This window comes from Martes martes (genome assembly GCF_963455335.1).
Source record: "Martes martes genome assembly, chromosome: 8".
Lineage (NCBI taxonomy): Eukaryota > Metazoa > Chordata > Mammalia > Carnivora > Mustelidae > Martes > Martes martes.
Window position 1 is genome coordinate 73,191,881 of NC_137895.1, and position 27,713 is coordinate 73,219,593.

Consider the following 27,713-nt stretch of genomic DNA (forward strand, 5'->3'; position numbering starts at 1 on the left):
CTTATATCTCTTATATCTCTCTGATCTATTCTCTTATATCCTAGTCACAACTGAGTTTTAAGAAAATCTAGGTCATATTGATAACTCCATGTCAATACTGGTTTTTTTTTTTTTGCTGTTAGTTTCAAGATCAGGAATATGCCCTCATTACTTTCTTCTTTAGGTTTCGAAAAAGCCTACTGTATTTATTCTCTGAGGATAGTGTGTGAGATAATCCTTTTCCTGAATGAAACCCTCCTTTCTACATTCAGTTCTTTCTTCTGAAACAAGACTTTCCTGAGTCCTACGTAGGAATAGTCTCCTCAGGGGGATCCTTCTTATCTACAGGGATTATTGTGAGGTCACTGCCTGAGCCAAGGTCAGTTCATTTGCTTGAGATGAATCAACTGAATGGCTCTACAAGTTGTTCTTTAAAAGGATAGATTTGTGTTTTTAATGACTTTTTAAAAAGATATTTATTTATTTATTTAGAGCATGAGTGGGAGGAAGGGCAGAGAGAGAGGGAAAGAGACAATCTCAAGCACATTCCACGTGTAGTGCAGAGCCCAATGTGGGGCTCAGTCTCGAGACCCTGAGATCACAACCTTAGCCAAAACCACAAGGTGGATGTTCAACAACTGAGCCACTGAGGTGCCCAAGGGATAGACTTGTTTTTATACAAAGCCAGCATATAAATAAAACCACCAGGTTTCTTCATACAATATAATGAGTCCTTGATAGTCCAGTGATTTGGTATGTAAATGCATAGATTCTGAATGAATGTTTGTGGGAAGGAAGAGTGGCAGAAAGGGAGAAAGGGAAGGGAGGGAAATTTAGCAAAAAGAATTTTTTTTTTTTTACTGGATATTGTTTTGATTTTTAATCAGGAAAAAGAATGTAAATTTTATTATTTTTATACATGGGGACCCAGAATACAACTTATGATGACTTAAGAAGTTAAGTTCCTTTTATCTACATCTTCATAGAGAAAGACCCTCATCAGATAGGACCCAGAAAAAAATTTTTTTTTCCTGTATTTTATACATGTGTTGTTCAAAAAACACTGAAGTGTCTTTCTGGTTGTAATACTCCTAGAATGTGTGCATTTGAGTTTTGCTTTTGGACAGACATATTCTGCTAAGCAAGCAGTCTAGAGATTACTTGCTGAGCATCTATATTTTTTCCTTATGCTGATTCTTAAAGTCTCTGTAATTTGCTTGGGACTGTGAATAGACATAGTAATAAGAGACCAGCTTCTAACCCAGTGAAAGGAGGCTGAAGTGAACCATAAGTTTGACTATATATATCAACTAGGGGACAGTGGTTGTCTAAGATTTCTTATGACATACATACCCTGCCAACAACAACAAAAAATACTTAGAACCCAGGGAGAGCTAAGGAGGAGAAGGCGTGGGTGGACACCCTCCTTGGCAGATAGAGTCCTTTTGGTTGAGCCAAGTTCACTTCGGGAAGAAGACCAGATCCTAGCATGAGGCCTAAACCTTTATGAGTAAAACACGTGTTAAAGACCTCAAGGGGCCCAGTAGGCAATGGTGAGCAAGGGTTTGGAGGTCCTTAATTGCCCTAAATTGTTGGGGTAAGGGAAGAAATGTGTAACTTTTTCTTTTTCTACCTTTTGAGATTATCTATATTTTCTTTAATAATTGTATATATTCCTTACATAAAGGAAAGAAAAACCTAGGTTTTGTATATTCACTGGCTAAATTTTAAAATCAATATGGATTTGCTCCTCTCCTACAAAGTATGGCATTTTCATTTAATAGATTGCCATTAGTAATGACATCCTGTTTGATGCAGTTGGTTCAAAGCTTAAATCACAATGAAAAAGGTTTAGATGATGTAAGTTACAGCTTCTTTCTCAGAGGGACTGCCCCTCACTTCCGTGCCCTAAAAACATCAGTGGAGCCTTATGGGATAGCCTAGAAACAGGCACACTTATGTCAATACGATTTATGGCTGACTTAGCACTCAACATTAGTGGAAATGGAGGGGTAATTCATTAAATAGTGCTAGGGAAATTGATTATTTATATAGAAAATAATTAAAATAGATCTGTACTTCATTCTGTACCCAAAAATCAATTTCAGTTGGAATAAGGGACTTAAATGTAAAAGACAAAACTTTTATACTTTTGGAAGAAAATACAGAATACCTTTATGAACATAGAGGAGGGAAGACTTAAATGAGACGCAAAAAGTCCTAGCCAGGAAGCAAGGGATTGGCCAGGGACATTAATAATAAATCAGGGACATTATTTCATCAAAAGACATCACTGAAAGAATGGAAGGGGGCCACAAACTGGGAGAGAATATTTGCCATACGTACTACTAACAAAGAGTAAGGAAATAAGAACCTGTTCTTTAGAAAATGAGACATTATGTTTTCGAAAGACACTGTCGGGGCACCTGGGTGGCTCAGTCAGTTAAGCATCGGATCTGACTTCTGCTCAGGTTGTGGTCCCAGGGTCTTGAGATTAAGCCCTGTGTTGGGCACTGTGCTCAGTGTAGGGTCCGCTTGTCCCTCTCCCTCTGCTCCTTCCTGCCCTTTAAAGAGAAGAGAAAAAAAGACACTGTAAAATGAGTGAAAAAACAAGCTGGGAAGATATTTGCCATGCATATGGCTGACAAATTAATAAAGGGGGGGAAATGCACTCTGGAAAAAGGAAAAAAGCCTTGAGTAGAAACTACACAGAAATGGAAATAGAATGGTTAATAAAATATGAAAATGCCTAACTAACTTCATTAGTAATCAGGGAAATGCAAATGAAACTACCAGGTGGTTAAAAAAAAATAAAAACCTTCAGAGTCTGAAAGTCAAGAATAAGGATGTGGAGCAATAGGAACTTGTGGACACTGCAAGTGACAGTGTGAATCCATGTGGCAACATTGGAACACTTGGCAGCCCTGTTGGGAAGAGCTCAGGCTGTGTGTCATCTACAATCTGGTGGTTTCAGCTCCTGACCCACACCCTAGAGCAGTGGTTCTCAACCCTTCCTTACATGAGAATCTCACAATGAGCATGTCAGAGATACTTTGGCTAGGCCTTACCTCAGATCTGTGGATACCCCAAACCTTGTGTGCCTAAGTGCCCAGCGGCACCATTGCAAACCCACAGAGGACCATGGGGTATTTTACATGTTTGAGGGGAACACAGTGATACGTGGTGTCTTTTGTCACTACGAGCTCTAGTTCAGTTCACAGTTTCAATATTGGATTGAGCTACATTCTTTTTTTTTAATGCAATATTTTGCAAAGCTGGGTTTTCAGTGGTTGCTCTGATAAAAAGCAGATGCCATATGAAAATCAGTGTGGAATAGGAAATGAGGGTGACAGGGTCCAATCTGATTCCAGGTTTGAGAAGTTGTGCAGTGCCCAGTGGGAGCACACATCTTATTATACATAATTGTGGTTATTTAAGAATGAAATGAAAATATTTTTTCTTTAAATTTACTTTTTTTTTCAAACAGCTACTATATTCTTAGGACATGAGCACTTATTTAGTAAAAAGAATTATTCACTATTTCTTTTGTCTTGGGGTGCTATGAAAACATTATTGAGACCCCATTATTGACACTGGGGTCCACTGGGAGGTCCTAAACCAAGGAAGTTTAGGAATCTTTGTCCCAAATCATTTAACTCAGAATATTTGGAGATGAAGTCTATGTGTCTGTTTTTCAAAAGCTTTCCAGGTGATTCGAATGGGCCACTAGGGCTGAGAACCATCAGAGAGAAATTCTTGCACTTGTGACTTAGGATAATGCTATTCAAAATTCAAAATGTGTATATCTGGGAACCAGCACTGGTTTGCAAACTATTTCCTACGGGTCTGCACCTGTATTAATATAAACATAGTTTATATTAATTATAGTTACAGTAAATAATGATACAGTTTTTATAATCCTTTTGTAATCCTTTTTTTCTCCTATGCTATGTTCTGGTTAAGTATATTGAAATATAATTTTATGTCTGTTAAATTTAATATTTAATAAATTGCTTAAGTGATTACTGGTGAGGATATGGAACAACGTTAACTCCCATGCATTGCTGGTAGAAATGCAAAATGGTGCAGCCACTTTGGGAGACAATTTGGTGGTTTCCTATAAAACAAAACATACTCTTGCTATATGATCTAGTAGTCATGCTCCTTGATATCTACCCAAAGGAATATGGATATGAAAACATATCTATAAAAAACCTGCGCACGGATATTTACCACAGCTACACTGTTTATAACATAAAAGAACTAGAAGCAATCCAATTATCCATTCAGTAGACGATAGCAATGAAAAAAGATGAGTTACAGCTATACCAATCAAAATGGATACATCGTAGGAATGTAAAGTTGAGTTGAGAAAGCAAATTGCGAAATTTGTGTATAGAATGATTCCATTATAGGACTTTAAAAACAAGCAATATCGAACAGTATATTGTTTACAAATACATATGTATATGGAAAACTACAAAAAAGTAAGAAAATGGTAAATACAAAATTTAGGATAATGTTTACTTGGGGAAGGGTTGGGGCACAATGAGGGAGATAGGACAAAGGAAGGGCAAACAGAAGCTTTTGAGGCTAATGGGTCATGGTCTTTTTCTTAAACTACAGAAATTAATTTCAATATTTTTTTGCTTATATTTTGTGATAAGTTCTCTTAGTGTATATTCAATATATAATAATAAAATTTAGAAAAATCTTAGAATAGTTTGAAAGGCGGTTTGTTCAGCAAGACAGAAGGTGCTAATTATAAACCAGCAAGGATACCAAAAAAAAATTTAGGCTTTAAGTACATATATATTTGAATGATAAGCTGTTAGGTATTACACTTGGAAACATCAGGGGCAATAACCCAAGTTATCATAGCTTTCCAGTGTTTCCTAGATGGATGGGATTTATAACTGGTTAGGACTTAGGTTAAAAGCCAGATAAGATGGGGCAAATTAAGGACGAGCTGAAAATTTTCACTGAAAGAAGATAAAACTGAATTCTTTGCTAAAATATACCTTAGAGCCTAGGACTTAAGAAATTTGTCTTTTTACATTTTTTTTAAAAGATTTTATTTATTTATTTGACAGAGATCACAAGTAGGCAGAGAGGCAGGCAGAGAGAGAGGGGGAAGCAGGCTCCCAGCTGAGCAGAGATTCCCGATGCGGGGCTCGATCCCAGGACCCTGAGATCATGACCTGAGCCGAAGGCAGAGGCTTTAACCCACTGAGCCACCCAGGCGCCCCTACATTTTTAATGACTTAATAAGAAAAAGGGCTACATCAGAACTTCTGGTAAGAGGTTTGGTGTTTCAGAAATACACATGGAGCTGTGGTCCGTAGAGAAGCGACCCACCTCCTGAGTCATGTGGGAGTTCACTGAGGACCTTTACACCAGAGGAAGCAATAACCTGCCCCTGTCAGATCCGAGACTTCCAAAGGGCAGGTGAGAGAGGCTGAGGACTTGTACTGAGCAAGCATCTACTGTGTGCAAGGCATTTTGTGGTGGATTTTTTTTTAATTAAAGATTTTACTTATTTATTTGAGAGAGAAAGAGAGACCGAGATAGTGAAAAAGAGCATGAACATGGAGGAGGGGGAGCCCTCCATGGGGCTCCAATCCAGGATCCTTGGATCATGACCCAAGCTGAAGGCAAACGCTTAATGACTGAGCCACCCAGGCGCCCCTTGTGGTGGATTTTATATCTCCTTTGATAAGGGGTTATGTTTTTAGGGCTATTTTGTTTTTACTTTTAAGGTAGATGCTATTCTTCTTGTTTTGCATGAGCGATGACTGAGACATAGAATTTCAGAACCTTGCCAGAGATTTCAGAAGAGGCATTTGTACACCCAAATGCATTTGATTCCAAAGGACATATTCTTTCTTCCAAAGGACATATTCTTTCTCTTTAGCCAATAATTTTTGAGCACTTACAGTATTTGTACCAAGAACTGTTCCAAGTGATACATAGACTTTCTCCTTTAAGCCTCACAACACTGTGAGATGAGAAAACTGAGGTACAAAATGCTAAGCAACTTGCTCAATGTTCTGCAGTTAGGAAGTGGCAGATTTGGTCTAGCTCAGGAGCCCACACCCTTGACCGCTTTTGCCTCTTTTGCCTCTTATGGGTTCATGTGCCCTTTCAAGGATCAGGCTTGATTCTAACTGTCAAGGATACCTGATGATTCTTAATAACTTTTGAGCCGTGAGTCATGGAAACCAATTTCTCCCAGCTAGGTTCTTTTGGATTGTCTTACCTCCCATGATCCCTTCTTTTGTAACTGGATCATACCCACTAAGACACTTTGCTGCTGGAGTAAGTATTTTGGGAAATGTTTCTCAGTCAGTTCTAACAAGTTTAGCTCATTTATTCCTGTATGTATGTGCACATGTGCACACTTTATGAAATCCTTTGGACTCATTATTTTCCACAGAATGAGAATGAATCCTTAATAGAACTCTCAGTTCTCTTAAACTTTCAAACTCTATTCTTCAACATGGACTTTCTTTAAGGCTTAAATTAAAAAAAAAAAAAAGGGTAATTCAACATTATTTAAACCAGTTGGTGGGATTATAATTCATATCCTTTCTACTCCAAAAGTATTTGAAGTACATAAAAATAAAGGAAACCAATACCATGAGGGTAAATACAAAAGAAACTCAAAACAGTGTAGAGAAAACTATATATTCTGGAGAGTTATACCAGAAACTTAAGATAATTTAGCTAATTGCTGATAGCATTTAATGCTCAATTTCCTGGCCATCTGAGGCAACAGAGACCTATAACTGGTCAAATAGTTTTTAATTATATGTTCAAAGAAGGTAAGGTTTGGGGAAGTTGGGTTACAGTGACAGAGTAGTTGTCAGCGCTTTTCTTCTTTCAAGTTAAATCATGTCTCAGTCATCCCTGGCTCACTCAGGTCTTTAAGTGCTCTGGCAGAGACTTAAAGAAGATGCCACCATGCCATGCCACCAATGGTCTTTAAAGAGGTGCCGTGGCAGTGCAGTAATTCTTGCTTAGTAGCACTTAATTTTAGGTTTGCTGCTGTGGGGAAAGGCCAGCTTCTGGCTCACTCCTTCCTTTGTTCAGGTCTGCTCAAAGTTTACCCCCTTCCCTGAAGGTCCTATCTAAATAGGGTTTCCTGTCTCAGCACCTGCCTTACTCTCTATCCCTGCACTGTCCAACATGGTAACCACTAGCCAAAGGTGACAATTAAAATTCATGAAATTATATAAAATTTAAAAATTCAATTCTTTGGTCACACTAGCCAAAATTTAAGAGCTCACTAGTCACCTGTGGTTAGTGGTTAGTGGACAATACAGATCCATCTTTGAGGGAAGTCCTGTTAGGCAGTGCTGTTCTATGCTTTTACCCTGGCTTTCATTTTCTTTCTAGAACTTCTGCTACATTACGCTACATGATCATTGATTTATTTATGTTCCACTGGAAGGTATGCTCCCATAAGCAAGAGATCTTTTTGCTAGAACATAGCAGATCTTCAGTGTCTTAAGCAGCGCCTATTACAGTTCTCTGTAAATACTTGTTATGTGAATGAACAAGCAAAAAAATTTTAGTATTTCAAATAAAAACTATTTTGTCTAACGTCCTTAGGTGACTTAGTACACTGTTCTGCTACAGTTTTTTAAGATAAAAGAATGAAAATTCTGTAACCAAGGACACATTATTTTTAAGATAATGTGATATTACTAAATATACTAGCCAAACTTTTATTTCTTTAATCATTCGTAGTAAGAAGGATAATAAGTATGAAAATTCCATTTAACAGCTAATATATTGTCCTGAACATGAAGGTGAAAAATATCAGTTTTCTTTGGATTAAGAAGTCATGTGAGTAGAATGAGAAAGGAAAGAACTTATTATATAGCTGATTGGACTTACATTAGTATGTAATTGAAAGCACTATGATACATTGCAGTGGACTATATGAAGGTGATATTGTGCGATTAAATCATAATATATTCCAAAATTGTGTAGAAATGTCAGCTTAGTGGAATTAATTTCAAATGAAAATCATCCATGTAATTATTGCAGTACCCAAAAGGAATTTGCTGCCTGAATGAAATATAAGTAGAAACATGACTACCCTCGGTTTGCCTATAAATAGACATTGAAGCTAGTTTTGTGATTTCTGCCAAGGATACAGCTTCAGTGGCCTTGATAAACGTTTGTCTTCTCTTAGGTCCAGCTTTGTCAGGACATACTTAAATAGTGATGGAGGAGGAAGCTACCCGGCAGAGCCAGACAGGTCCTGGTCAGTCCACTTTAACAATTAGCCAAATGGCAGATGTCAGTTGGCGTCATGTCCCATTCCACTTACTGACAATTAGGAATTAAGCAAAATAGGAGTGTTTTCTCCTTTACTCTCCCTTTCTAAAATGCAGATTTTTTCTGAGTAGTGTTAGTACCCACTGGATTTGCAAATGCACATCATGGGGCATCTGGAGGCTGTGCAGCGTTGGTATTATTTTTCTATTATATGTGGAAAACACCATGGTTAATGTCCTTGGATAACCTTGCATGCTTTCATTGGTTTTCACATCAGGTCCAATGAAGGGCCAGGTTCTTCATAAAAATAATGACTAACTTTGGAAACCCATATGTTCAGTTAAGGTTTCTGAGCTGCAGTAAATATAAAGAGTCATCAAAATGTTTATATTTGCAATTTCAATTCTTGATTCTTTTCTGAAAACCTATTCCATATTATTTATCTGGAAATTTTTATTTCCTTTGGTGCTGGATCCAGAGTACAATTTATAAAACTTTATGTCGGGGCGGAAAGGCAAATTCACTTGCTGTTAAGACTTTAGAGGTTGTTTTAGCTACCGGGAGACCGTTGCCTACGTGCTGAGAATAATATGAGAGCCATATTCTGAGTGCCTGATTTTACTCAGGCAGAGTAAAGAAAATGGCCCTGTGGCAGTTTTCTGTTACAAAGAAGTGGAAAAGTATGTTGTAAAAAGGAAGCTAGCTGAGGTGCTTGATGCACGGTTCATGCTAATTGTAAATTTTATTAATGCTTAACTGTATAGTCAGGATTCGTTTGCTAGGGTGGGGTCTGGTGAAGACTTCACCAGGTCATTGTGAAACTCTCCCCTCCAAAGGCTTTCTAATAGGTAACGAATTCAGAATTGACCTCAAAGAATCTGACCATTACTGATGGGAAAGCAAAGTAAACATCACCGCTGAAGATGATTTTTCATCTGTTCATGAGTCTATATGCTTATTACTACATATAGAAATTTTGGCTACTGAAATAGGAATTTCTTTCTGTTCAGGGACTTAACAAGCCAAATGCCAAGAGTGTTCTACTCTGTACAGATGAACATCCATCTGTCCATCTATACAGGAATGTTTCTTTCTCAGTTGATGCTTTAGGAAACATTTTTTGATTTTGATCCATATAGAGAGTCTAAAGTTAGTTTATTGAGACACAGGTTTGCGGGTTATTATTTTTCTAAATTTCTGTTCTATGAGTGAAATTTGGAGAAGAGTCTTTGAAATCATTAAATCATAGTGTCTCCTCCTAATAAGTATTAGAACTATGTAAATATCCCATTTCTCATCATACTTTTGGCTTATTAATTTAATATTGCATTGATAATTTTTATCTGCAACAATTATTACTTGGTGTTTGCCAAATTCTGATACATTTTATCTCCATCATTCCTACTACACTTATTAATTAGAATTCTACTGTAAGGAAGAGCTATTCCTTCCCTCATTTATTCAGTTATTATATCAATGTGGACTCATGACTATATTATTCTATTGATTATAATTCATTACTATAGTTATTTATTTTATTGTCCAAATTATCCCAGATTTGGCCATTGGGAGCCCCTTCTGACAGGCTCTTGTGTCCTTTAACAGATCCCTGTTATTTTATTTTTATTTTTTTATAGATTCCTGTTATTTTTTTAAAACATTTTGTTATTTACTCTTTGGCACCACAAGATGTATGAAATTCATTTTGCTCTAGCTCAAGAACAGACCGTTTCTCCAAAGAACCCTAGTTCTTTTAACTGGACATTGCTATTTAGAAACAAAACCTGGATGTAGGTATACATTGCTACTGAGATGTTCTTGCTTCTGGGCCTCTCAGTGGGAATTGTGTGCATGGATATGCACATAGGGAAATGTCTCTACCCATCTGCCTATCTATGAATATTTATCTACCCATTAGAGACTGTAAGTTCATCCTGATGCTTCTAATTACAGCTCAGTACCACTAGTTTCCTTTTAGAATTCTCCCTTTCCTTACTTGTAACTTTCTCCAAAAGTGAGAGACCTGGCATTCATGATTGATAATATAGTTATTTATTTGTTCAACCCTAGTATAAATATTAAGAAATTTTTAGAATTGTGATCCCTGTGAGAATTTATTAACTCCACTATAGGAGTTGGGTACAGTTCTTTTTGTCTTTAGCATATAGCAAAAAATAACAATTTCCCAAATTACTCAAGCCAGATCTTTTCTTCTCCAAACCTTTCAGTGTGGTTAAGTTGTTCCTTTGTAGTACAACTAGGAACATTTGTTACTGTTTGTGTTCCACATGGGGCCCTCTGACACCCAGAGACTGGTTTTACTTATTATTTATTTGGAAGATCTGTGAAACATTACTATAGCTCTTAGAGTCAGGACTGTATGAAAAGGCATGCTCCTGAAAGTTTCCCTCATCCCTTGTTTTGAATTCCACCCTACCCCTCCCCCTCATTCCCACTCATCCCCTGTGGCTTACCAATTTCATTAGTTTCTGGTTTATTCTATATTTTTTAATACAAATATATAGATAAATACACATTTTCTTATACAGTGGCTACATTTCAATTTTTTGTTTTTGTTTTTGTTTTTGTTTTTGTTTTGTAGTTGTAGTACTGGGCAGTGAATGCTGTTTAGGGGTTTTCTGTCTTCAGGGTGCTGTTCATAATTGGTGTAGTCTTACCACTAATGTATCAGAAAGCTAATGAAACCATTATTTTCTTCCTTGAAAAATGTTTTTGGGATTTTTTTTCTAGAATGAAAGTGAGTGTGAATTTTGATGACCTCATTAGCACTGAACTGTCTATTCCTTAATAGGATTTGTTTTAAAAAATAGCAATAAAACAGTGTTTTTCGGATTTTCCTTAACTCATTATATATATCTCTAGCAAGATATTGAAAAATTCTCTCTCCCCTTATTAATTGAATTTGAATGATTTCAGGTTATCAGTGAGAACAGTTAGATTGTTGTATAAAATGTGTTGTTTTGCTTCTCTAAAATACAAAACAAAACGTTTCCCTGAGTCTATTTAAATAGTGCTATGGTGCATTTCATCGGACGCTCGTTTTTTTTTTTTCTTTTCCCCGAATACTCTGCAGGCCTTTGGGCAGTCCTTCTCCATTCACCGGAAGGTTGCTGAGGATGGAGAGACTCGGGAGGAAACGCTTCTGCAGGAGTCTGCATCGAAGGAAGCTTACTATCTGGGGAAGATCTTGGAGATGCAGAACGAACTGAAACAGAGCCGGGCCGTGGTCACCAACGTTCAGGCAGAAAACGAGAGACTCACAGCCGTCGTGCAGGATCTGAAGGAGGTAAACAGCAAACTCCCTGTGAGAGATTTGTGTGAGCGAGCAGTAAGATAAAATTCTTTCTAAGAGAGGAATAAAACATTTTCTTTGCTCAGAGGAGCTGCCTTAAACAAGAAGCACTTCATGCTGATGCTAGCTATTTTTCTTGTTTAGGGAAATGACAGCTTGTTGTGAGATGAGCTTTTCTCTTATTGTGTGTTAAGAATTAAAATCTGTTTATTGAGTAGTTGGGAACTGGCCTTGCTATTTCTGCAAAAGTTTAAAGAAAGATAGTGACCTTAGCTCCTCTTCTCACTTTTACCTATTCTAATACAAGGTGGATACTTGTATTAATACTAGTATTATATAGTATCTAGTATTAATACTCGTATTATATAGTATCTAGTATCTATTAATACTAGTATCTATTAATACTATTAATACTAGATACTATATAATACTACTATTAATACTAGATACTATATAATACTAGTATTAATACAAGTATCCACAAGTATCTATTAATACTAGATACTATATAATACTAGTACTAATAGTATCTAATACTAATTCAAAATGACAGTAGTGTTAGCTCAGGACCCTTCCCACTAGGGAATGAGACCTCAGGGGAGTGTCTGTGGGGTCGTAGAATCTAGCCATGCAGAGTCATTAACTATGTTTCTGGTTTTAGGGAAGGCAGCAGATTACAGCTAGTATGAATTAGGTCGGGGAGCCTCCTCAGTCGCCGCACTCACTGTTTCTCTTCAGCTTTTCCATGGCAGCGTCATGTGCCAGGCCATTTTCAGAGTGGCAGAGTCATTCTTTACTGGAGGGGGGGTAACTGGGAACAGCTTCATCCGCCAGACACTTTTAAGAACATTTTTGGAAACGTCACTCCATTTTTTGATAAGAAAACTATAGAAGAGGTCCAGATGTCCTCTAATTCTTACAGCAGTGCCATGGAGATTGACGAACCAAGCAGGCTTATTAACTGAGCGTATTAGTAATACAAAAAGGAAAGATGAAAAATTATTAAAGATTGTGAAATATAAGAGAAATAATCCACTGATATTTTTCTCTTGAAATTAGTGACATTACAAATACAGTAAATTATCCTAGATTTATTGGAATTTAATCAATAATTTGCATTTACATATATCCGTATTGTAATGAACTAAGTGCATATTGACAGGAGGGTTTCTGCTTTACCTAGCTCATTCTCTTTGGACATGCCCAAATACAGCAGTATGACTTCTAGAGACGGAGAAGCAGCCAACCAAGCGGGAGTTGGTGCTGGGTACTGAGAAGAACGTGAGACAGTTTTCCGGATACCCAGCCTCATTTCCCTCCAATGCCAGTGGTTGTTAAGAAAAAAGCTCCTCTCTAGTTCTGTATCTGATGCATCTGTGCATGTTGGGTGTGGGCCATCACTTGCTTACCCTTTGGAGTCCCAGACCCTGCTCCTCCTAAGGAATTCATTCACGCTTTCAGCCCCAGGCTTCCTTATGAGACAGGCATCCACTGTGGAAGTGGACCCGAGATCATGTAGTGTCATAGGCTACCACCCTGGATCAAGCAAGGTCCTGAACACCCACAGAGGGCAGCCACGAGCAGTCGATCCACATGGCAAGTTGGCAGAGGGGCTGAGAAGGCCGGGCAACATGAGGGTGGTGGACACACACACACACACACATACACAAGAGTAAGTGCAGGCAATGAGTCGAGCAGCGTTGATTGCCAGTTGGATGGATCCTCTGAAAAGCTACGCATCCCCGCTGTGCATGGCAGCTACAACTGAGCATTGAGCAGTCAGGGTTGGGGAAGGGCCGAGAATCCAGAGATGTTTCTCTGTTGAGGCATTACAGTGGTGACTAACGAAGCCTCCTCGTAACGTAGACCGTGCTTGAGGGCTTTTTCCGGTGAGCAGATTTAGGATCACTAGCAGGATCCTCATTAATTAATTAAGAGTAATGAAGAGTATGAGGATGTAAGTTAGGAATGAACTGAGGCAGCAAGGAAGAAAAGATTTTGAGGAGCTGTTAGTTTCAGATGAGTTCTCCAATTGTAGTGAGCATCAGAGTCACCTCGAGAATGTGTCAAAACATGACCCTGGACCCCACCCCCAGAAATTTCATTCTGGTGGTCTAGTTGGAGCTCAAGAATTTGCATTTCTCACAAGTTCACAGCAGGTGATAGTGTGGCTGCGTCTCGTGCTTTAAGAATCACTAATTTAAACTTTTTGGCCCAAAGCTAGGGAAGGGAGTATCATAAGCTTCACAATTGGGGGAATTGCTGAATAGATCACTGGGTTATAATCCTCTATTTCTATACATTTTCAGTAGTTGATTTGCCGTAAGAGAATGACGTGCTTCATCCAAATTTGTGTATTTTTTAAAATCTAATATAATCATAAAGCAATCTAGCCTATGAGTGTATTCATTCAGGTTTACCAGTTAACAAAAAGAAAAAAGAAAAAAAAAGCCAGGTTATTGGTTTCCTGGGCTTGTAAGTGTGGTACTATATTTGTTGGTGTTCTCTTTGCTGGGCTGGAAGCTATTGGTATTACTACACCGGCAGGCCTGCTGGGTTTCATCCAGGCCTCATGTTTTAATGTACCTAGTAAAATTATTAGCATTTAGAGCTGAGTACGTTTGTAAAAGGAGGAAAGGAATGAATTGTATGTTTTGGAACATTGATACAGACTTTTTGATTGAGGTGACTGGCATAAAACATTATATTAGTTCAGGTATATGGTATAGTGTTTGTTTTTTTTAAGATTTTATTTATTTATTTGATAGAGATTACAAGTAGTCAGAGAGGCAGGCAAAGAGAGAGGAGGAAGCAGGCTCCCCGCTGAGCAGAGAGCCTGATTCGGGGCTCGATCCCAGGACCCTGAGACCATAACCTGAGCCGAAGGCAGAGGCTTTAACCCACTGAGCCACCCAGGCACCCCTAATATTTATATTGCAAAACAATTACTACGGTAAACCTATAATGTCCATCACTTTACATAGTTACAAAAAAATCTTTTTTCTTGGTGCACTTGGGTGGCCTAGTTGCTTAGATGTCCGACTCTCTGTTTCAGCTCAGGTCATGATTTCCTGGTTGTGGGATCCAGCTCTGCACCCAGCTCCACGCTCAGCATGAAGTCTGCTTAGGATTCTCTCTCTTCCTCTCCCTCTACCCTTCCCCCAACTCATGCACATACGCATGGTCTCTCTTTCTCTAAACTAAATAAATAAAATCTTGAAAGAAGTTTTTTTTTTTTTAAGATTTTATTCATTTCTTTGACAGAGAGAGAGAGAAAGCAAGCACACAAGCAGGGGGAACAGCAGAGAGAGAGGGGGAAGCAGGCTCCCCACTGAGCAGGAAACCCGATGTGGGGCCCTATCCCAGGACCCTGAGCCAAAGGCAGATGCCCAACTGACTGAACCCCCAAGGCACCCCTTGAAAAAAAATTTTTTTCCTGTGATGAAACCTTCTAAGATCTATTCTCTTAGCAAATATGTATTACAGTTTTATTAACTATAGTCACCATACTGTACATTATATCCCCATGACTTATTTATTTTATAACTGGAAGTCTGAATTGATAAAGATTTTTGATGTCTGGTGTTAAATTCAAATCCCAGATTTGTTTTTATTATAGACTCAATTTAATTTATTTATTTTTGTACTCTGAGCTTTGATTGATGCATAGCAATTGGAGGAGAGATCATGAAACAAAAAATTATGACCTGATGGACCATGAGAAATACACAAGAATGACCAACACAAAATGCAGTAAATCATCAGTTTGACAGATGCTGTGTGAATTTAATTTATGGAATCACTTTTATTAACTGAAAGTAAATTATTTACTCATTTATTTATTCATCTCTTATTTCAGTAGGATTATTGGTACTGGCCAAGGTCTGTGTGTGTGTGTGTGTGTGTGTGTGTGTGTGTGCATAAACATGGTGTGTATATTATGGAAGCTTTATATATATGTTTGTAAACATGTGTAATTCTTAGGTCAAATTCTCTTCCATATATGCTAGGTATAGGATAATGTAGTGGGAAAAAAACCATAAAATTTTCTGAATTCGATATTAGAAAATTAATATTCTAGTCTCAGCTCTGCTAAAAGGTTTTATAATTATATCCATGGCATTTATAGAAGATTATTTTAGCATATAGTAAATACAGTACATAGTAAACATAAACTGTTATCATTAATAGTTTTCTGCATCCTCCATAAAAACATTGTTGGGGATATCATTATTATGTACATCTAGTTCATCCACATTCTTGGGTTAAAGAAACATCAGATAGAGGCCTCTTTGAATTTATTACCTTGGAAATTCTTTCTGTTGAGATGAATGAGGCAGTAGGAATTACAGTGTGCTTTTTTTCCTGCTTTGATTGTTAAGAAACTCCAGGACTATGTTCAACTGTGAAGACTAAGATTTTCCATATAATTCTTCCCATTTTTATTATCCTTATTGTATATGTGTCTTTAATAGTAAACTGCTTTAAATAATTTTTTGAAGTATACAGAGTATAAAGAAAAAAAATCACCCCAACAAAGCACCAAATAAGAGTTAATCCTATAGGGCAGGGAGGAAAAATAACCCTGAGTTACCTTGACCAGCATCATTTTGGTGTGAGCTTAGAGAACAGATAGATTACTATAGTGAGGGGTGCCTGAGTGGCTCAGTGGGTTAGGCCTCTGTCTTCGGCCCAGGTCATGGTCTCAGGGTCCTGGGATCGAGTCCCACATTGGGCGCTCTGATCGGCAGGAAGCCTGCCTCTCCCCTGCCCCGTCTGTCTCTCTGCCTACTTGTGATCTCTCTGTCAAATTAAAAAAAAAAAATTACTATAATGACTAAACAGATATTTAGTAAACAAATTTGATTTTCATCTTTCTTTGACCCTATAGACGTAACATGTAAAAGATAGCCTAAATAGGTGTATTTGAGCAATACTTATTGAACATTTACTTTGTACTAAATTAAAATCCACATTGATGAAATCATAAAAGAGAGTAATGAAACTTTTAGTTGTTAGTAAGTTAAGTCAGAATTTACTGCACTGGGACGCCTGGGTGGCTCAGTTGGTTAAGCGGCTGCCTTCGGCTCAGGTCATGATCCCGGCGTCCTGGGATCGAGTCCCACATCAGGCTCCTTGCTCAGCAGGGAGCCTGCTTCTCCCTCTGCCTCTGCCTGCCTCTCTCTCTGCCTGTGCTCACTCTCTCTGATAAATAAATAAATAAAATCTTAAAAAAAAAAAAAAGAATTTACTGCACTATTTTACAAACTATACAGTACAATTTTACCAATATTACTAACCAGAACTGGCTTATATGTGAAAAAGAGATGTTATGAAAGGTAGACCCCTTCAGGTAGAATGCAGAAGATCGGAGTTCTAAAATGGCTTATTGACCTTAGTGGAGATAAAGCCTGTACTTTCAAGTGAAAATAACTTAACCCTGACTGCCAGACAGTGTGCCTGGCACTGTTCTAAATTCTTTATGTGGATTAACTTGCTGAACCCTTATAACACTCTATTGAGGTAGGTTCTGTTACTCTATCATTTCATTTTTCTGACAGAGCATGTAAATCTGAGGTCACATAACCTGTCCAAAGTCCAAAGCATGTTGGTAATAAGTGACAAGCCAGGATGAGAATTCAGAAAGTGGCTCTGATCTAGACACTGTGCACTGCCAAGAGCACAAGTTTAGTCTTGCCTCTAGCTAATGAAATTTCTGGCAAAATATATGAAGCTTTAGTACATTATCTAAATTTGTAACTTACTGGAATATTATCATTAGCCTTCTGTTGGGATGTGGCCATTTTATATTTTAAAAATTGCTTAATCCATATGATTTTTTAAAAAAGATTTATTTATATTAAAGAGAGAGACAGTGAGGGGTGCCTGGGTGGCTCAGTGGGTTAAATCCTCTGCCTTCAGCTCAGGTCAGGGTCCCAGGGTCCTGGGATCGAGCCCAGCATCGGGCTCTCTGCTCAGCGGGAAGCCTGCCTCCCCCCACCCCTCTCTGCCTGCCTCTCTGCCTACTTGTGATCTCTGTTTGTCAAAAAATAAATAAAATCTTTTAAAAAGAGAGAGAGAGAGTGCAAGAGAGCAGGGGGAGGGGCAGAAGGGAGAGGGAGAGAGAAAATTTCGAGCAGACTCCATGCTGAGTGCAGAGACCCATGCAGGACCTCTATCCCAGGACTCTGAGATCACGACCTGAGCCAAAACCAAGAGTGGGATGCTCAACTGACTTAGCCATCCAGGTGCCCCAATCTATATAATTTTTTTAAAAGATTTTTAAAAATTTATTTATTTGATAGACAGAGATCACAGATAGGCAGAGAGACAGGCAGAGAGAGAGGAAGGGAAGCAGGCTTCCTGCCGAGCAGAAAGCCCAATGCAGGGTTCGATCCCAGGACCCTGGGATCACGACCTGAGCCGAAGGCAGAGGCTTTAACCCCCTGAGCCACCCAGGTGCCCCCAATATAATTTTTTACCAAAAAAATTTTTAAGTTTTTTATTTAAGTAATCTCTACCACCCAATGGGGGACTTGAACTCATGACCCTGAGATCAAGAGTCACATGTTCTTCCAACTGAGCCAGCCGGGTGCCCCAATCCATATGATTTTTATTACAGTTGAAGCTCTACTGCTTCAAGAGAATATACAACCAGATTTCATAATATACCAGTGGCTCAATTTCCAGAAACCTAATGATGCCAGCATTGTAGGAATATATCTAATCCACTATACAGAATCATATCTATAAGCTTTTCAGGGCAGGAAGGCTCTCAGTGATTATTTGGTAAAGGGGTGCCTGGGTGACTCTATTGTTAAGCATCTGCCTTCGGCTCAGGTCATGATCCCAGGGTCCTGGGATGGAGGCCTGCATCGGACTCCCAGCTCAGCAGGGAGTCTGCTTCTCTCTCTCCCTCTCTGTGTGCTCACTGCTCTCTCTCTAGTTCTTTCTCTCAAATGAATAAAAAATAAAATCTTAAAAAAAAAAAAAGATTATTGGTAAAGACTACTCCCAGATCAACAATTCTTTCTCCAGTATCCCTAAGTGGTCATGTAGACCTTACTCAGACATTTGCAGCACTGTGTAGAAGAAAAACTGTGAGTCCTTTCAAGGAAGGAACTGTGCTTTGTCCTTTATCTTTGAATCCCCAGCACTCGGCACAGTGCCCTGCCAAATTAGACATTAAAAAATATTTGTTGACTTGAAATGAAAGAACATACTTTGGGAGTTAGCTACTCCTAGGTTTGAATTCCAGCTGTACCACTTAACAACTGTGTGATACTGACAAATTACTTTTGTTCTCTAAGCTACACTTCTTTAATTCCGATGTGAAGGTGGTAATACTAATGTGCAGGTCCTGTGCAAAATATCCGGAGCTGCTAAATGACTGTTTATTCCCTTTCTTACAACTTCTTCCCAAGGATGCCCACCCTGTCACTTGGCAGCTCTAATTGTTAAACTGCTCTTTTTCTATTAAATGAAAAGTTGACTCTCTGTAATTTTTACCAGTTGGCCATATTTCTAGCCTCTGGATCTACAGAGGAAAAAAATATTTATTTATATTTTTAAAATACTATATATATATCTAATTAGATATATATGTATATATATATTTTTTTTAGTTTCCTATTCCACTTGACAATTTTAGCCTATGCCCAAAGCTTCAAATATTTGCAAAGAACTATCTTGTCTTCTCTTTTTCAGACTAAACATATCTAGATCCATTAACATTTCTTTATGTAACATGGTTTCAGGGTGCCTTACCTTCTTAGACTAGCATCCAGTGTCTCTTAAAAATATGTGTCTGCTTTTAAAAAACATATAATTAAGGGTCTTTACCCCTGTTACAAATATCCTTGAAATTTTGAATCATTGGACCTAGATTTTGAGTTTCTCATCTTAGTGTTTTAATTTCTTCGGATTTCCAACTTTGCAGTCATACATTCATTCATTCAACGAAGGTCTCTTAAGTGCTTACCATGAGCCGGAATCTTGGGGAACATCAGTGAATAAAAAATTCAATAATAAGTGGTTGTTTTCAATGTTAAAACAGCTAAATGTATTTAGAAACTGTTTTCTTCTACTCTTTATTATCTGTGGAAATAGAGAGTCAACTGTGTTTTAGACAATATATGTGATAGATTGGATGTTTGCACGCCTCCCTCCCACCCCCCGCCACTGCCAAACATACTTATATTGAAACTAACCTCCAATGCGATAGTATTTGGAAATGAGGTTTTTAGAAATGATTAGGTCTTAAGGGTGGAGGCCTTATGAATGGCATTAGCATGCTCATAAAAAAGATCTCCCTAGCCCCTCCCACCATGTGAAGACACTGCAAGAAGATGGCCATCTCTGAACCAGGAGGAATGCCCTCACTTGACACAGAACATGCCTGTGCCTTGATCTTGGACTTCTGGCCTCCAGACTGTGAGAAATAAATGTTTGTTGCTTAAGCCACCCATTTTATGGTATTTTATTATAGCAGCCGATTGGACTAGGACAACATATAACATTTTGTATATTATATGCATCTAAGTCTCTTATTAAAACTACAAAGATGGGGTACTTGCTGTGACAAAGTGAAAAACACCCTCTGAAGCCAGATTGGATGTTATGACCTCAGTCACTAAATACATATTACTTTATTCCAAGGAGAGCCCTTTAGCTATTTTAAAAATTGATTTGCTTATTTTATAAATAGATGGTTTGGTAATAGGGTAGAATTAGAAACAAGGAAATCTAGGGGTGCCTGGGTGGCTCAGTCGTTAAGCGTCTGTCTTCCGCTCAGGTCATGATCCCAGGGTCCTGGGATCCAGCCCCTCATTGGGCTCCCTACTTGTCGGGAAGCCTGCTTCTCCCTCTCCCACTCCCCATGCTTGTGTTTCCTCTCTTGCAGTCTCTGTCTCTGTCAAATAAATAAATAAAATCTTTTTAAAAGAAAGAAACCAAGAAATCTGAGTTCATGTCTTAACTATTTTACCCATTGTGTAATTAAACTTTTCATTTCCCATATAAACATTATAGTAACTTTAATAATAACCTGTCCTGTTCCCCATGATTTTGTTAAGGATAAAATATTTTCCTGAAAATGCTTTATAAGAACGAAAAAGAAATGCTCTATTTATTGTTTCAAGGTTTGGTTATCAGACTTACTCACACATGGCAAGACAAACAATAAATTAGAAAGATGTATTGGAGTATCGGGAAAGGCCTTAGCACCTTCCAATAATAGCAAGAATAATGCCTGACTCTGGACACCAAAAGAGGAAACCACACATATTTTAAAGCCAGTAGGTGGAAAGAGGAGAGTTGTCTAGGTGTTCTATCCATGTGACACAGCCTTTCATACCTGGCTCGTTCTTGAAAGGGTCATTACGTTATGAGTATAACATCAAATGTTCTTACAGATGATCCAAATCATGGGGCAAGATTAAATTATTTAATTAACACATCCAATAAATAATAAAGCTTTTCTTATAGTCTCTGATATTGGTCATTGGGAGCTGTGTTTACACAGAGCTGAATGAACTTGACACTTCCAACTGAATGATGATTTTTACCATTCTGTAAATGGCTTGGTGATAGCTGGAAAGTGGTCTATTTTCCTGGCATGTCCCAATTTCTCCCCAGCTCTCCACACTTTTTGGGAATGGACTTTATGCCTCTTGGAATGATGCAAAGCCCCAGTGAAGAATTAACAGTGTTTTAATTGGTTTAAATAACTAATAACAATATCATAGCTAACATTTTTGAGAGCTTACCATGCTCCAAGCATGATATCAGCACTTTACCCTCATCATCTCATTTAGTTCTCTCAACAGAATTACAAGGCATGCACTGTTTCTCTGTTTCCTCTCTATCTTTACTGCCTCTACTTGCGAGGCAAAGAGAGGCTGAACAGCTTGTCTGGCAAGTAGTCAAGCTGGCTTGAAAATCTGACTCTAGAGCCTCTGCTCTTAATTATGTTAGTGCCTGCTGTTGGTTTATTAATTCCACTGGAGAGAGCTATATTTCTTTTGGAGGAAAAGTTCCTTCTAACACTTGTTAAGGTACTGTAAACAAATATCCCTAATTAACATCATCTGGAATTTGAAAGCAAGAGTTTGACGATATATAGACAATTCACCTTTGAATCATGGTGATTTGATGATGCCTTTGGGAAAAACAAGTTACATAAGAGGGCTTGTTTGTAGGACTAGTTGAAAATTATAAGCTCATAGAATTTTGGGGGGGGGTAGATGTGCAGTCCTATGAATTTTAACAAATAGATTCATGTAACCACAGCCACGATCAAGATGCAGAACAGTTTCATCATCCCAGAACCTCCCCTGTGCTGTGCTACTCCTTTGTAGGCATACCCTCCCCCACTCAATTTCTGATAACCAATCATCTATTCTCAATCACTGTAGTTTTATCTTTTCAGGAACGTCAAGTAAATGGAATCAAACAGCATATAACCTTTTGAGGTTAGGTCTTTTCTCTCAGCATAATGCCTGTGAGATTCATCTAAGTTTTTATATATATCATAAGTCTTCCTTTTTGTTATATAACGGAATAGGTTTCCACTGTGTGGGATGTGCTATAGTTGTTGTTGTTGTTGTTGTTGTTTTTTATCAGTTTACCTGTTGAAGAACATTTGGTTTGTTTTCGGATTTTGGCATCTATAAACAGAGCTGTTACATACATTCACGTATATTTCTATTTTTGTGTGAACATAAGTTTTCATTTCTCTGGGACAAATACTAGGAGAGTGGGAATTCTTGGTCAGATGGTATATGTGTGTTTAACTTTTTCAAAGTGGCCATACCATTTTGCCTTTCTTCTAGCAATGTGTAAAAGTTCTAATTTCCCTTCATGCTTTCCAACGCATGACATTATCAGTATTTTTAATTTTAGCCATTCTGAGGCGTGTGGTAGAATCTCATCATGGTTTTGTTTGCATAATGGCTAATAATATTGAACATCCTTTCATGTGTTTATTTGCCTTCCATATATTTTCCTTGGTAAAGTTTGTTTGAGGCTTTTTTCCATTCATTAGTTGTGTTATTTCTTTTCATAGGTACGTTTTGAGAATTCTTTATATATTCTGGCTACAAGACCTTTGTAAGATAAGTGATTTGCAAATGTTTTGTCCTAGTATTCGGCTTGTCTTTTCTTTCTCTTTAAAGTGCCTTTTGCAGAGTACACCACTTTTCATTTTGATAAAGTCTAATGTGTCAAAAAAAATTATGAGAATTGAGGAAAGGCTGGAATGAGTTAAGGGGGTCAAAAGGTACAAACTTCCAGTTAGAAAAAAAAAAAGTCATGAAGATGTAATGTAGAGCATGACAACTATAGTTAATAATACTGTATTGCATGGTTGAATGTTGCTAAGAGAGTAGAGCTTTTTAAAAAGATTTTACTTATTTATTTGACAGAGAGAGAGAGAGAGGGAGAGGGAACACAAACAGGGGGAGTGGGAGAGGGAGAAGCGGCTGCCTGCAGAGCAGAGAGCCCAATAAGGGGATTGATCCGAGGACCCTGGGATCACGACCCGAGCCCAAGGCAGACGCTTAATGACTGAGCCACCCAGGCGCCCCACTAAGAGAATAGATCTTAAAAATACTCAGCATATGCAAAAAATTCTGTAACTCTATATGGTGACAGATGCTAACTCTACTTATTGTATATTATATACTTACTGTGATCATTTTGCAGTGCATACAAATATTGAATCATTATATTATATACCTGGAACTAATATAATATCATGATACCTGAAGCTAATATAATATCATGTGTCAGTTGTACCTCAATAATAACAACACATTTTATGTGTCATGCTTTTAATATCAGATTTAAGAATACTTTTCTATCCCCATGTCATGCAGATTTTCTCCTATATTTTCATCTCAAAGCTTTATAGATTTAAATTTAGCTCTGTGTTCCCGTTGAGTTAATTTTTGTGTAAGGTATGAAGTTTAAGAAGAGGTTTATTTTTTTTTTTTACATATAAATGTCTGATTGTTCTATCACTGTTTGTTAAAAAGACTGCATTCCATTGAGTTGCCTTTGCACCTCTGTTGAAATCAACTGGCTATATTTGTTTGGGTGTATTTCTAGACTCTCTATTCTGTTCTGCTGATTTATGTGCCTGTCCCTTTACCAGTACCACACTGTCATGATGAAGTCATAGAGGTAACAGGAAGCCAAATCTTGTAGGATCTTATAGATCTTTGAAAGGATTTTGGCTTTTGCTTTGAGTGAAATGGAGAGTTACTGGAAAATATTGAGCAAAAGAGTGACATGACTTTAATGAGGCAAGGATAAGAGTAGGAAATTTTTGCAGTCATCCAGATTTGAGAAGATGGTGGTTTTGGCCAGAATGATAGGTGAAGGTGGTAAAAAGAGGTCATAAATTATGAATGTATCTTTTTCTTTTAAAAATTTTATGTATTTATTTGACAGAGAGAGAGCACAAGCAGGGGGAGCAGCAGAGGGAGATGGAGAAACAAGCTCCCCACTGAGCAGGGACCACCCCCCACCCCGATGCGGGACTCGATCCCAGGACCCTGGGATCATGACCTGAGCCAAAAGCAGAGGCTTAACCATCTGAACCACCCAGGTGCCCATGAATGTATTTTGAGAGTGGAGCCAACATGACTTTTTAATGGGTTGGATGTAGAGACAAAGAAATAAGGAGGAGAAAGGATGACTCCAGTCTAAGGTTTTAGCTTGACGCTTTGAAAAATGGAATTATCATCAGCTGAGATGGGAAAGTGTCAGGTGAAACAAGTTTTAGGAGGGAGGATCAGAACTTAAGTTTTGGATGTGTTGAATTTTAAATTTTGATTAGACCTCCAAGTGTAAAATATGGATGGGTTGTTAGACATGAAGGCTTAGAGTTTGGGAAAGAGATTTAGGGATAGAAATATAACTTGTGGATTTATCAGCAGATGTATGTTATTTAAGGAGTATCAGAGATATCATCAAAACCAGAGTGTAGATAGAAAAGGTGGAGGACCAAGAACTGAGTCCTAGACTACCTCAGTGAAATTGGGGACAAGAAAGGAAACGAGCAAAGAAGACTAAAAATCCTAGTGGGGTAGAAAGAAAATAAAGAGAGAATGGTTCCTGGAAAACAAATGAGGAAAGTGCTGTCTTTGAAGGAAGTTATCAACGGTGCAAATGCTGCTAATAGGTCAAACAATGAGGAAACTAAATAGACTTTTGGATTTAGCATCAGTCACCTCAGTGAGAGAGGTTTCCATGGAGTGGTGGAAACAAAAGTCTGATTTGGAGTGGTTTAAGAGAGAATGGAAGGAGAGGAGTTGAAGACAGAGAATAGAGACAACTTTTTTTTTTTTTTTTAAAGAAGACCAAAGACATGAGCAGATAGCTAGGGGACAAAATGAACTCAAGAGAAAGTTGTTGGTTTTTATTCTTTTTTTTTTTTTTTTTTTTTTTTAGGTGAAAGAAAATGTAACAGTGTATGTGAGTACTGATTGCTGATGGGTGACCTAGCAGGGAGGGAAATTTTAATGATTTAGGAGGAAAAGGGGAGAATGCCTAGAACAATTGATTTCCTTGATTGAAGGAGAGAGCAATGGGACCTGGTATAAAAAAAATGGAGGGATTGCCTTTAAAAAGGAGCAAGGAATGGGGTGCCTGGGTGTCTCAGTCGGTTAATTCTTGATCTCGGCTCATGTCTTGATCCTATCAGGGTTGTGAGTTCAAGCCCTCTGTGGGACTCCAGGCTGAGTGTGGAACCTACTTAAAAAAATGCTGATTTGGGGGCACCTGGATGGCTCAGTTTGTTAAGCTTCTGCTTCTTGATTTTGGCTCAGGTCATGATCTCAGAGTCATGAGATCTAGCCCCGCATCAGGCTCTGCACAGGGTGTGGAGTCTGCTTAAGATTCTTTCCCTCCTTCTCCTGGCCCTCTCCCAACCTGCATGCCCCCTCCCCCCCATTCTCTCTCTCTCTCAAAAAAAAAAAAAAGGGGGGGAGCAAGGAAGTTTCATCTTTGGCAATACCTGGAAAAGCAGAGTATGTGGATGTAGACATAGGTACTTCGTTAGGTGTGAGTGAAGAGAGTCTTTCCAAGTCCTCTTCAGGCTGCTTCATTTTCCTCACTGAAGCAGGAAGCAAGGCCAGTAGCTGAGAAGGAAGATGGGGGAGGTGTTATGTTTTGAGGAGAGAGGAGTAGTGAAATAGTCACCTGGGAGTGAGTCACTAAGGTAGGACGGGCTGAAGCAGGAGGAGGACGTCCGTCAGGAAGAGGAATTCCAGGAATCAAGATCATCTGTGTACATATTGAGAATGCCAGGAATTAAGACTAGACCATAAATTCTAGAGATATTGGTGATAAGCCTGGAGCTGAAGTCTTGGAGAAATGAGCAGGGGAATGTGTTGGTGTGTGAGAGCTGACAGTGTCTGTGCCGGTAATGGACAGTATATAGGGTTTAGTGCTACCCTGCTGCCACTCCCTTGTCCCAGTGGAAGCTACTGTTATTTGTTTCCCCCCAAAATGTATATTTATCAGCTTAAGAAGAAAATCTCCTAATGACTTGAGGTTCGAAGCAGAGGAATTTAAGGGGAGCTGGAAGGGAGACTGCTCTGGAAGCAGCCATGTGGAGCAAAAGGGGCACCCATCCCACCTCCAGGCCAGCACTTGAGAGGGTTGCCGGGAAACAGTGTCCCCAGGGAGAGTCAGGTTTCCATTACATCGAGGTAAGGAGTGCACTACACGCATCTGTAAAACTGATATGATGCCTGCTGTGATGCCATATGCTCAGTCAGTGAATATCAATTCAAATGCATGCATTATTGTAAGAAGCATATACACTTAATTCCTCTTTTTGAGGACTGGAAGTATTTTTTCCATGATTTGAGATGTTGGATTATTATGTTTGTCAATGAGAAATAATATAACAACATTAGAATAGCTCTGAAAATGATGTCAGTTGATCTTTACTCAAAAATATTATTAGCTTTTTTGAGGTTAGAGAGGTAATAAGGACCTCCATCTTTATAATCCCCAAATTTTCAGGGCAACTTAAAAAATGAAAGCACACGTAAATGTTTCCAATATCTAGAAGTTGGACCTCATTTGGACACAGCTTCAAAATAGTACCTTCTTTGTTTGTGATGCCTTCGTTTCTGCATTAGACAATGAGAAGGGTCATAAACTTCTGGCCTGAGAAGATAGTTGCATCAATTTCCTGTGCAATAGCTAGTCATTAAACCAGTGCCAAATGGAGAATTAAATGGGAAACTGCAGGGAAGGTCAAGCCAAAGTTAGAAATGGGGAGAGAGCATTGCTCAGAACATACTGTAGAGATAGAAACTTGGAAACTGACATAAGTTTTAAAGAAAATCTATTTTTAAAGTAATCCTGAATAGTCTACTTTTTTCAAGGTAATTAAGTTTTTATTAATTATCATTCATCATTTAAAAATAATAAGCAGTAAAAGGCAGCCTGCTTTTTAAATGTAAAATCAGTATGTTTATTATATATATGTATATATATATTTCTTTCCTCTCCCCTTCCCTCCCTTTCTTCTCCCCTTCTCCTGCCTTGCCTTTTCCCCGTCCTTTTCACATCTTTTGAATAGTCAAACACCAGCTTCCTGCCTCTTGGGATATAAGAAGAAAGATATGTGCACAGTCCCTTTTCTACACATTGATTCTTGGACTAAAAATATCTTGATTCAGTTTCAAACTTTTCTCCCACCCCAAGCTCAGGTTTTGCTCTCTGTGCAGACTCGGTAGAAGGAGAAGTAATGCACAATCAGCATTTCAGCTGGAGTGCTTAGTGGACAATTTTAATCTTTTTTTTTTACATCTTGACCTCTATTTCCAAAGAACATCCTGGTTGGCAAGTCTAGCCTGATTAAGATTCTGCTCAGGCATTTAATTCTCCTAAGGGAATTTATAGCTTAATCTAACAATCAAGAATACCTGAATCTACTCAGAACTTAATTTCTTGAAGGTTATAGGAAACTTATACTTGAGCAAGGCAGAGAGGGCAAAGAAATGAGTGAATTTAGGGATATAATGAATTTTGATGTATATATTTTGAATTATAACTTTTTAATGCTTAATCAAATATGTATACATATGTATTTTTTAAAGGCTTATTTATT

The 27,713-nt window shown here is 38.2% G+C and overlaps 1 protein-coding gene across 2 annotated transcripts in view; it reads left to right on the forward strand.

The window, feature by feature from the left end:
• The window catches only part of BICD1 (BICD cargo adaptor 1), a 214,154-nt gene that overhangs the window by 85,749 nt on the left and 100,692 nt on the right, over window positions 1-27,713 (forward strand). For both annotated transcript variants that reach the window (XM_080810796.1, XM_080810795.1), the window contains exon 2: window positions 11,363-11,575. In XM_080810796.1, the coding sequence (XP_080666922.1) occupies window positions 11,363-11,575 (213 nt within the window). The remainder of the gene's footprint in view (window positions 1-11,362; window positions 11,576-27,713) is intronic.